The 11,291-nt window shown below is 56.2% G+C and overlaps 1 protein-coding gene across 6 annotated transcripts; it reads left to right on the top strand.

Annotated features, from left to right (window-relative positions):
• The first annotated feature begins 210 nt into the window (after positions 1-210).
• Positions 211-10,748, top strand: CENPM (centromere protein M). Of its 6 annotated transcripts, none has more exons than XM_025882205.2 (6): positions 211-318; positions 868-947; positions 1,895-1,987; positions 4,504-4,583; positions 5,674-5,813; positions 9,968-10,748. In XM_025882205.2, the coding sequence occupies exons 1-6, from the start codon at positions 262-264 to the stop codon at positions 10,106-10,108; spliced, it is 591 nt and encodes a 196-aa protein (XP_025737990.2). In that variant the 5' UTR covers positions 211-261; the 3' UTR covers positions 10,109-10,748. The 6 variants fall into 6 exon arrangements, with proteins under 6 accessions (XP_025737990.2, XP_025737991.2, XP_025737988.2 ...); XM_025882206.2 differs by having other exon boundaries at positions 5,722-5,813; XM_025882203.2 differs by lacking the exon at positions 211-318 and adding an exon at positions 382-734.
• Positions 10,749-11,291: the final 543 nt, after the last annotated feature.

Raw genomic sequence — 11,291 nt, forward strand, 5'->3', positions numbered from 1 at the left:
TCTCTCTCTCTCAAATAAATAAATAAATCTTTAAAAAAAATAAAAATAAAAAAATAAATAAATAAAAAGAGCCTGCGGCCGGAGCTGGAACTCCCCTCTCAAAAAAGGAGGTAGGGTCCTTTAAGAGGGCTCCGCCCCGTCCCGCGAAGCCCCGCCCAGATTAGGGTCACGTGCCCCTCGTCGCTCACTTAAGGGCGGGCCTCTGCGCGGTTTGAAAGATCCGCGCGCGCTGCGGGAGCGGCGGTTCTGCCCGCGGCTAGGATGTCGGTGTTGCGGCCGCTGGACAAGCAGCCTGGCCTGAACACGGCCACCATCTTGGTAGGCGTCAGCTGCTCCGCTTCCTCCGCCCGCATTCCCTCCTTGGCTGCGCCTCCGCTGCCCGCTCCTCTGCGCTCTCTCAGGTTCTGGAGCGCGTTTTTCAGGCCGGGGTGTGGTGGGCGGGAGAGGCACACTCTGAACCAATTGGAGTAGCCGCCCTCTGAGGCTGAAGGACGCCCCCACCAATAGGTGCGCGGCGGGCTCTTTCCCCGCTTCTGATTGGTGGGGCTGCTGGGCGGGGAGACTGGGCAGGGTCCCGGGAGGCTGAGTTCCGCGCGGGCCGGGTAATGTGCTTCCCGGGGTCGCTGGTCCGGCCGCCCGAGGGAAGGTCCCGGGAGGTAAGAAGTGCTGTGCGGACTGGACCGGAGCGGCTGCAGCCTGGGCCCTCACCCCGTGCCTGGCGGAGCCCTCTCTCGGTAAAGGGCGCTCTGCGCGCGCGAGCGGGAATCCTGGGAGTCGCGCGCCGTTCTGTCTGTGGCCTGGTCCCCAGGCCCTCCGGCGGGACTGCTGCGCCCAGACATCAGTAGGCCGCCCTCTCTCCCTGGGCAGCTGGTGGGCACGGAAGATGCTCTTCTGCAGCAGCTGGCCGACTCGATGCTCAAGGAGGACTGCGCCTCGGAGCTGAAGGTGTAAGTAGCCGAGGCTGGGAGTGTCCGATCGCTCTGCGGTGGCCTGAACTGTGGGCTGCCCAGGAGGGCGAGCGGAGGAGCTGCCAGAGAGGCGGGCGCAGGTGGGGCCAGGCCCGCGAGGCGTGATCTGTCCCCAGCTAAGGGATGCTCCGTCACTGTCTGTCACACACCTCTGTTTCCTGCAGCACTTGTTACCACAGGAAATGTCCTTGTTCACCTGTTTGTTTACTTGTTTCCGGTCTGCCACCCCCATGGACCCTCAGGTCAGCCCCTTGAGGTCAGGGACTTTGACTTTTTTCACTACTGATGGAGAGTAGAAACGGCTGCTGGTGGGAATCAGGTGACTGGATATATGTGGGTGTCCTTCTCCCTGGTAGATAAGCTCCAGCGGCTCATGTTGAAGGAGAAGGATCCCCGTCTACAGGGTGTTCCTCCATGGGAATCAGAAACACCCCTCACTAGGAGAATAAACCCGTTACAGCATTTGAAAGAATCTGATGAGGGAACAAGTTCAGACGGGAGTGATGAGGGTGACTTACAAGGTCACATAGCTGATAATTGGCAGGCCTGAGATCTGAGCCCACTTCCATCACCCTCCAAAGGGGGTCAGCCTTAACCCCTGCTCTTCACAGTCCAACACCCCTCTTCTGAGCCTGATCTCCCTCCCAGCATACAGTGTAGCTGGCTAGCCCCGTGCCATCTTATATCACGAACTCCCTCTTGCCAAGGTGGTTCCCAAGCGGAGCTCCCTTGTGGCAGAAGGAGTCAGTCTAGATAGGACCAGCTCTGCCCTGTCCCTATGCTCACCTGAGGAGTCTAGCCCACAAGAGCCTCCGGGGAATAGGTGAGGAGCCTTTGACAGCCTCTTACCCCGTGGAGGGCAGCATGTGAAAGTTCACTGTGATGTGGGTATGTGTATCTTTATCCTGCAATTTCTCACTTTTCAGCCACCTGGCAAGGTCCCTCCCTCTGCCCTCCAATGTGAATCGGCCCCGAATTGACCTGATCGTATTCGTGGTCAACCTTCACAGCAAATACAGGTGAGAGCCAGAGATTAGGGGCTGTCAGGTCTCAGCTAGACCTGGCTCAGGGGTGCACGGGGATGGTGACCTCACTTGTGATGGGAAGGAGAGGACACAGGGAGAGGCTGCCTGGGGTTAGCCCAGAGGGTGAGGATGGGGCAAGTGCATGATATTTTTTTTTTTTAAGATTTTATTTATTTATTTGACAGAGAGGGACAAAGTGAGAGAAGGAGCACAAGCAGGGGGAGTGGGAGAGGGAGAAGCAGGCTTCCAGCTGAGCAGGGAGCCTGACGCGAGGCTCGATCCCAGGACCCTGGGACCATGACCAGAGCCGAAGGCAGACGCTCAACACCTGAGCCACCCAGGCACCCCACAAGTGCATGATATTTTAAAGACACTGATAGAGGGGCGCCTGGATGGCTCAGTCGGTTAAAGCGTCAGACTTGATTTCGGCTCAGGTCATGATCTCAGGGTCCTGGGATTGAGCTCCACGTCAAGCTCCACACTCAGCACGGGGTCTGCTTGAGATTCTCACCCCTTCTCCCTCTGTTCCTCCCCACTATGTGCTTGCTGTCTCTCTCTCAAATAAATAAATTTTAAAAAATAAAAAATAAAGACACTGATAAACTCCAGCAGTGGCATCAGTCATTTCTCTAAAGCTTTCTGCAGCCTTCTCTGTATCCCTGATGGCAGGCCCAGACATGAATGAAGCAGACCCCTGTCCCCACGGTGTTCCCCGCCCACTGGGAGAGGAAGCTAGACTCCTGAACGGATGAGTACAGTATCTGACATAGGTACCATAAAAGAAGAACACGTTGGGCTATGAGAGCCCCAACAAGACCTCTGACTCTCAGGACTTGGGGCAGGGTAGACTTTCTGCTGGAAGTGACCAGGTCGAGCTAGCCTGGTAAAAATGGGAGTCAGTAGAAGCTTCCAGATGAAGAAGGTTAATATAACAGGCAGGAGGAGCGTAATGTGTGCAGGACTGCGAAGGCCAGTCCAGGCTCAGGAGCCCAGTGCAGTGTGGGGCTTTAGCCAGGGGAGAATGAGTGGTGGTGATGTTGGGGGCCCGGCCTGGCCTCCCTGTGGTGCTGACTGCCCTGGGGGACAGGACTGCAGCCAACCTGGGGAGTACGGAGGAAGGTCTGCTCCCTCCCTCTTGGGGGATGGCTGACTGAGGTTAGGCAGGGTACAGCGTCCAGCACGGAAACCAAGGCACACACCCAGTCATGTGGGGGTTAAGGGAAGGCTGTGGTGGAAACACCTAGCACCAGGGACATAGAGCTACCAGACACACCCCGCAGCAGGATCAAATCCAAACCTGCTGCCCAGCCAGCTGGAACAGGTGGGCAGTGACTGGAGCCCATGGTGGGGCACGGAAAGGCCTGAGATCTGCCATGATTGCCAGAGGTCCTAACTCAGCAGATCTGTTGCTCTTTGGGTGAGACCTCTCTGTTCAAAAGGGACGCTGACTGGTCTCTGGGGAGATTCTGCTCTGCAGTCACACTTAGGGACAGAGAGCCATCCTTACTGTTTGCCTCAGGCCTTGCTCGTTCAGGCTGAAACCTTGGCTTGGTTCACCTGACCAAGTTGGCTTTTTGGCCAGGAAACAACAGATTTCATCACTCCTTGGACACCAGTGAATGAAACCCTTGACCCAGAAGGTCAAAGTGCCCTTTTCCTAGAGGAAAAGACTGTTTTCATATACTTGATATGACTGTAAATACCGTCACCTTATTGGAAAGCAATTTTGTGATATCTAGGTACTTTTTTTTTTTTTGAGAGAGAGTGTGCATGCACATGCACAAGTGGGGGTGGGCAGAGGGAGAAGGAGAGGGAGAATCTCAAGCCCCAATACTGGGCTCTATCTCAGGACCCTGAGATCATGACCTGAGCTGAAACCAAGAGTCAAGAGTCAGACGCTCAACTGACTGAGCCACCCAGGTGCCCCTACCGAGGTACATTTTAGAAAGACACATATTGTGACCCAGCCATTCTCTATCTAGCATCTTTCCTACAGAAGCATTTGCCCACATGTTTGAGAATACAAGTAAAAGAATGTTCATGTGACATTCTTTGTAATGGTGAAAAATTGGAGCCCATGTAAGTGTCCATCACCTAGAAAATAGATTGTGATACCAGATGATCATTCCAAAGAATGTAACAGGTCGAACCCACCCAAACCCAACTACATGCTTATACATATCACTGCCTGTATTTGCATATGAGAAATTCATATGCAAATGGCATTATACCTCAAACTGTGGGCAGCAGTAACCTCCAGGATATTGAGACGGAAGGTTGATGCTGGAGAGGGAGACTTACTTTTTACTGAATGCATCCATATTTACTGTTGGATTATTCTACTGGCTTGAGTCACTCTGTAATTAAAAGTCCTTAAACAGAAGGAAAGACAAAATACTCCCCTAGTGGTGTTTCCTTTTACGTCTCCTTCCCCGGCCTCTCTGGGATGAGGAAGGCCTTCTGCCTTCTCGTTGGTAAGGTCTGTCCTCTGGTTTGTCTTCTCGCACCAGCCTCCGGAACGTGGAGGAGTCCCTGCACCATGTGGACACCACCTTCTTCCTCGGGAAGGTGGGCTTCCTCATCACAGGCGGTAAGTGCATCCCCCCTCTGCCCCCGCCGCGGGTGCTGTGTGCCTGGCACTGTGTAGACTCCTCACTGAGGCCGCCCCGGGGGGACGGAAAGAACGTGAGCTTCAGGCTCTGACCTGTTGGCCGTCTCTCCAAAAGCAGTTCTGAGCAGATCATTCTGCTGAGATAATTGTGGAGAGTTACCCGGTGACTCCCTGTGGCTTTCAGAGTAAAATCCCAACTCCTATGAAAACACAAGTTTGGCCTTCCACCTTCCTGTCTGGGCTTGTCTCCTGTCACTCTCCCATTCTTTGGTTCGGCTTATAGTTCTCTGAACAAGTCCTGCCGTTCCGGAGACTTTGTCATATTTAGCAGCAGAATTAACAGTAGCTCGCCTTTCCTGAGCACTCACTGTATACCAAACATTGTTCCAGAAGTGCTTCGTTTCTGTATCACTTCATCTTCACTACACACAACCCTTTGAGCCACATACTGTTAGGCTGTATAGCTGAGGAAACTGTCCGTGTGGTTAAGGAACCTGCCCGAGGCCCACCGCTAAAAAGTGGTAGAGCCAGTATTCATACTCTGGAGTCCAGGCCCTTAACGATTATATCCTACAGCTTCTCTTGAATGCTCTTCTCTTTGCCGAGCTAACCCCTATTTCCCGTCTCGTGGGGGACACCTCCCTGACCAGCCCTGCAGTCCGGGCCCGAGGAGTCCATCCCATAGACTCCTCCCCACCCTTCCTCCTACACGGGTGGTATGTCTGAGCTCTCTGCCGCCACCCAGCTGAACCGTGAACTCCTGAAGGGGGAAGGGCCTGGCACAGATTATTCTCAATAAGTATTGATGAATAAGGAATGCCAGGTCATTCCTATAGATTAATTCACTGAATCTCTGTAGTACTGGGGGCTGTTCCCATCTTCATCCCATCCTCAACACGAGATGAGGAAACTCGTGTTTTTATAGAGCACTCTCTCCAGGGCCTTCCAGCTTTATGTTCTAATTTGATGAAAAGCAGGTTGAACAGGCTGGTCACCCCACTGGCCAGTAAGCAGCTGAGGCCCTCAGAGGGGTAGTGAATGAGTTTTCCCAGTGTTTCCTGGCTCACAGCTGCCAAGGCAGACATTCCAGCCCGCGGCCCCCACGGTTTCTCCGCAGCTGGGCGGGAGGGCCACTGCAGCATTCACCGGAACACCGTCGTGAGGCTGGCCCGCACCTACCGGAGCCCTCTGCTCTTCTGCGACCTGGAGGTGAGGACACGGATCGCGTGGGCACAGGGAAAGGGCCGTCAGCACACCGTGGGTGTGTCGAGAGCGCTTCTCGGAGGGTCATCGCGTGCCCGAGCAAGGGGGTCCTGATGTGAAGACACAAGATCCTGATTTGAACCCTGGCTTGTCTGCTCACTGGCTGTACCTTGGGTGCAGCGGTCACCCTAAGCGTCGGGGTGCACAGATGTAAAGCAGGGCGATGATATGCATTCAGCCCGAGCACCTCTTAGATGCCAGGTGCTAGGGCTTGTGCCTTGCTTTTTTTCTTTTGCTTTGTTTTCTCTCATAACTAAGTCTTGTGTGTGTATGTGTGGGTCCTCGTTAATAATCGCACTCTCCTGCTGGGCTGGAAGTGCTATGCCGCCAGGCATCTTGTCTGTTTCATTAACCGGGGCCGCTCATGTCCCCCCACAGTCAGAATGCCCACTGTCCCCCTTATGCCTCTGGACTACAGGCCTGGTCCAGTCCCAGCCTAGGGCACGGCATCCGGCAGGCAGCAGGGATGGTGGGGGAGTGGGTGGGTAGAGGGTTGGGGGGATGTGTATGGTGTCGGTTCTGCCCCAACTCACTTTTGTTGGTGTTTCTCAGAGGTGATCCCAATTATGAGCACAGCAGAGCAGATTTCCATTTTGCTGATACATTTTGCTTTTCAGCTTCTCTTTCTGCAGTATGAATCCTGACTTTTTGCTAAAAGTGCTCAGCAGCTGCTTCCTCTGGGTGGTCTTCGGAGGGCTCCCAGGGCCTGGGCCGCCCCACCCACGTACCAGACCTGCTCAGTTAGTTTTGGGGTCTGTTTATTGGGTTTGAGGTTCATTTCTACTCTGTTCTGGGTCTTGCATCTATTCCCAAAGGCCAAGTGATGTCATGCAGAGAGAGATGAGTCAGCACCCTGTCCGTTATCACCACCCAGACCTGGGGTTCTTAGTCATGGGTCTGTGGACCCCCCTGGACTGAGGGTAGAATTCGGGGGATCTGTGAACTTGTACAAGAAGAAAATACTTCTTTCTTTCCCACTAAACTCTATGTGGAATTTAGCATTATGAATAAAGGCAAGAGATGTCAGTAGTACTAGCAGGGGCTAGGGCTGTTTTACCAGGAGAAATGGCGGATGTTTCCATCTCGGAAGGAGATGGGCAGCTCTCCTTACTCAGTGCGTCAATAAAGATGCACACCCTACTCTGTCATCAACTCGTTTTTCGTATTTGATGACCATTTTAGTCAGGACTCTGGTGTCAGATAGGACACTGAGGCCTGGGGCACGCCCCAAGGGCCTGCCCGTCCGGGCTTTTCTCACCACATACCCCAGAAACCCAAGACCTGCTTGCTCAGCCATGCAGCTAGTAAGTTAGCGGCAGAGCCCGCGGGTTTGCAAACGGCTGTCTCCTGCCCTTCCTAGTCTGCTGACTGTAGCTTTGAACAAGTCACTTCTCCTACCTGCAGCCTTCATCTCCTTATCTCCAAAGGGGAATCCTAATCTTTGCTCCACAGCTCAGGTACCTCAAACCTTGGTTGGTTCCGGCTGTAGTGTCCCTGAACCTGGTGCTGTGTGGTGCAGTCCTCCTTGTAGCCAGTAGGTGGCAGGCCACACCAGGTCCTGGGGTCTCGGGAGCTTGAGCGCCCAGGAAAAGGCCTGTGGCCCCCTGTCTGTTTGCTGGCAGCAGCTGGCCTTCCCTGAGACGAAGCACCTGGCATTTGGACAGTCATCACTCCTCGTCCCTGTGCTGTCCTTTGCAGGGCACACTCCACATACCTGAGTTTGAGCCTCGCTGTATTTTAAAGCCTTGCGGGGCAGGAATTTTGAGCCCCCTTTTACACATGAAGAAACACATTCAAGAAGCTGAGGGATTGTCGCAGTGACTATTTCCAAGCGTCGCTGATAGGGCCCTGTGCCGTTCCCTGGGCGCACACATGAGCCAGGCATTGCGCCCGCCCCCTCGGAATCGGGTGAGCTAGACCAGCAGGTGCAGTGTGCCACAGCAGAAGGACTTGCAGAGACCTGGCAGCCTGGTGGTGGGATGAAGTCGTTCCTGCAGGTGACGGGAGCAGCCTGATGTGCTCAGACTTGGGTTTGGGGCCACATTTCTGGATTGGAGGAGGCCTGGCCAGGGACGAGGCTTGGGGGTCGAGGATGCTGCAGGAGGCCAGCCGGGGAGCCTGGGTGCGAGCAGCAACAGCGGCTCGGAGGTATATTTCGGGGGGCAAAGCCACAGAACTCAGAGGGCGAGGATTTCGGCAACAAAGACTTCTTAGGTCCAGTGTGCCAAGCACTGGGGACGCAGCATAGAACAAAAGAGTGAAAGAAGAAGAAAAATATCCCTGCTCTGTTGTCGTGGAGGGAACAAAGTAAAGAAGTCAAGGGTGTGACGTGTTAGAAAGTGAGGATGTGGCACGTCAGGTGGTAAAGCGGTTATGGTTTAGCAGCCTTGACAGGAGTGACCATTAATGAGACCTTGGAAGAGCTGAAGACGGGAGGAGGGCAGGCCCTGGAAGGAGCACAAGAGGCCGGAGGAACAGCAAGTGCCAAGGCTTGGCGTGTGGGGCCTGCCTGGTGTGTCCAGGCTCCCCCCGGGGAGGCCGAGGGCCAGAGCGCAGCAAACACAGGGCAGAGTAGTGGTGGAGGCGCCAGAGTCACCGCGTCGCCAGAGGAGGGGGGCCTTGTGGGCCTCAGTGAGGGCTGTGGCTTTCGCCCTGGGTAAACCGGGAGCCACAGGGAGGGTGTGGGGGCAGGGAGGGATGCGGCCTGACCTGGCTTTATTTACTTTACTTTTCTTTTCTTTTCTTTTCTATTTATGTGAGGCGGGTGTTGGTAGGAGAGTATGTAGAAGGGAAGCAGGGGCAGAAATGAGGAAATGGCCGGGGGGCTGTTTCTGAAAGTTAGAAGTGGCCTGGGCTCCGTGGTGTTCAGAGAAGAGGGAGGCAGGACCGTCTGCAATACTGGGGCTTTTCCAGGGTGGAGCCCACCGACTGTGCGGGTGGCCTGGGTATGAGACATGGGAGAAGGGAGACTCAGGATGGCCCTGGAGTTTTCAGCTGAGCTGCTGTTAGGATGGAGCTGCTTTTGGCTGAGATGGGGTGACTGCAGGGGGGACAGGTTGGGAGGACCCTCAGGGACTCCACTGGGGACATGCTAATAAGATCAGGCTGTCTCGGGTAGGGAGCCACATATGTGCATCTGATGTTCGGAGGAAGGGTCTGGAGATGTAATTTGGGCATCGTGGGCAGTGAGATGGTTTTAGATCACAGAACTGGATGAGGTCTCCACGGAGTGTGTGGGGGGAAGCCCTGCAAAGGCCAAGGCCGTGGGCAGGGGCAGCACTTAGATATGCGACAGGAGGGAGCAGCCTGGGAGGTGGGAGGAGGTGAGGGGGGGAGTGTGGCCTCCCGGGGGCAGGTGGGAAGCATTCTGGAGAGGGGGAGCGCTGTGGCAGACCAGGGTCTGCTGAGAGGAGAGTCGGTGAGAATGACAGCCACCTCTGGATTTGGAATATTTATGGTGACTGGTCAGACGGCAAGGCCCCCTTCCTCAGTTAGAGGGGGAGCACAAGATGCTCCTAAGGCGGCCGTTGGCAGGGTAGGGCAACCGAGTATCGTTTGTCCTTCACCAGGCACCGACCTGGCGCCAGGCCCCGGGGTCAGTGTTGCCCGCCCTACCTGACCCCACCCCACAGCACCTCTGGGCCCCTGCCTTCAAAAGCCCTGGTAAAGGAACTCTGTTGATGGCACCTCCCTGTCCCCATGAGGGCCACTCTGTGTCCACTCCTCTTTTCCACGCCTGGGAGTATCTTCCTCGCTCCCAGGTAAGGAGCCTTTGGAGCTTCTGCCTCCTGGGCGTCGGTTGGAACTCGCTCTGGTTCAGATCCCAGCTCGGGCGGCCACTAGACACTTTGCCTACTTCGCCAGCCCGGCTTGCTAAGCTTTGTTTCCCCTGGAGGAGGGGCCGTCGCCTGTGGCGTCCCTGGAGGGCATCTGAAGGCTCTGTGAGCCGGAGCAGTTGGAAGCTGCTGGGTGAGGAGTGCTGCGGACAGGGGCCTGGCCGTGACGGGCAGTGGTGCCCGAATCCAGCCCCCCTCTGGCAGCCTGTGCAGCTGCTCTGGCCTGGATCTGCCTCACCCCTGTGCTCCGCTCTCCCTCTGCAGGTGGAAGGCTTTCGAGCCGCGGTGGCCCAGCGCCTGGTACGCATGCTGCAGATCTGCGCGGGCCACGTGCCCGGTGTCTCGGCCCTGAACCTGCTGTCCCTGCTGAGGAGCTCTGAGAACCCCGCCCTGGAGGACGTGTGAGAGCCGCCGGCCCCCCGAGCTGGCCCTCCCCACGGCCCGGTGCCTGGCGCGGGAGACTTCCGCTGTTGCCTGCCGGGCTCTGGGTCAGCGGTCGGTTCCCCGCACGGCCCAGCCTCGGAGCCCCGCTGGTGGGAATGCAGCCCCCTCCCCGCCATGCTCTTCATCCACCGGCCGGGCTCCCTCTCCACCTCAGGCTTCGCTTGAACAAAGCGTCCATGGCTCAAAAATAAGTTTGAAAACCCCTGGTCTCCTCCACCACCTTGACTGTGCAGATGAGGACACTGACTCCGGACAGTTAGGGTCGGGCAGGGGAGCTTGGACTCTGCGACCCAATCTGACCCCACATCCTAGCCTTGCCAGCCTTACAGAGCCTGCCGTGGCCTCCTAGAGCCTCAGTTCCCCAGGTGTGCAATGGAGATCGTTCTAGTGTCCTTGCTGCATTGCGAGGACTGAATGAAATGACAAGCCTGCAGCTGTATTTCTCCCTCCACTTGTATTCCGTGTGTCCCATGATCCCTTGCAGTAAGGCCTTGCCCCGTACCAGCTAAGCGCTCAGTGAACGGTAACTGTTGTGTGAAATCCCACGGAGCTAGGTTCAAAAGCTGGTGCAAACCCAGGAATTACACTGTTTATGAATTGATACATTTGTGGGAATTGTGTGAATTGATATGTTTGTGGGAATTATGTGAGAGAGGCTGTCTGGAGGGCTGGCTCCCGGCTTGGCGGCCGGAGGTTGCACCGTGACTATGGCTCCCCGTCTCCTCTGGGTCTAATGAGAATTTGCAGAAGTGCCAGGGTTGGAATCCAGGAATCCGGTCAGCCAGCTGGGCACACAGGCTGGTGGACAGGACCTCAGGAGGAGAGCCGGGTCTGGGCTCCCTTGGACCATGACGCTGCCCCCCACCTGGCTTGGGCTGGGCCCTGCCTGGTGCCCGGGGCAGGGCTGGCACCGCGGGGCCTCTGCTTTGACTTTGCCATCACAGCCGGAGCCCATGCTCTCCATGAAGTGGGGCCAACTTGAAACTCATGAGGGCGGGGCCTGCCTTTCTCCTTTCCCGGGGCTCCTGCCTGAGCCTGGCCCAGCGCTGCACGCCCAGTGCTCAGTAAGGTCCGGCAGCCAGACACCTGGCTGATTGGAGGCCACCCCGCGGGCCCACCGAGAACCTCAGCTGCGAAGATTCCA

This window comes from Callorhinus ursinus, unplaced genomic scaffold (genome assembly GCF_003265705.2).
Source record: "Callorhinus ursinus isolate GAN/ISIS: 27379988/994484 unplaced genomic scaffold, GSC_fseal_2.0 scaffold48, whole genome shotgun sequence".
Lineage (NCBI taxonomy): Eukaryota > Metazoa > Chordata > Mammalia > Carnivora > Otariidae > Callorhinus > Callorhinus ursinus.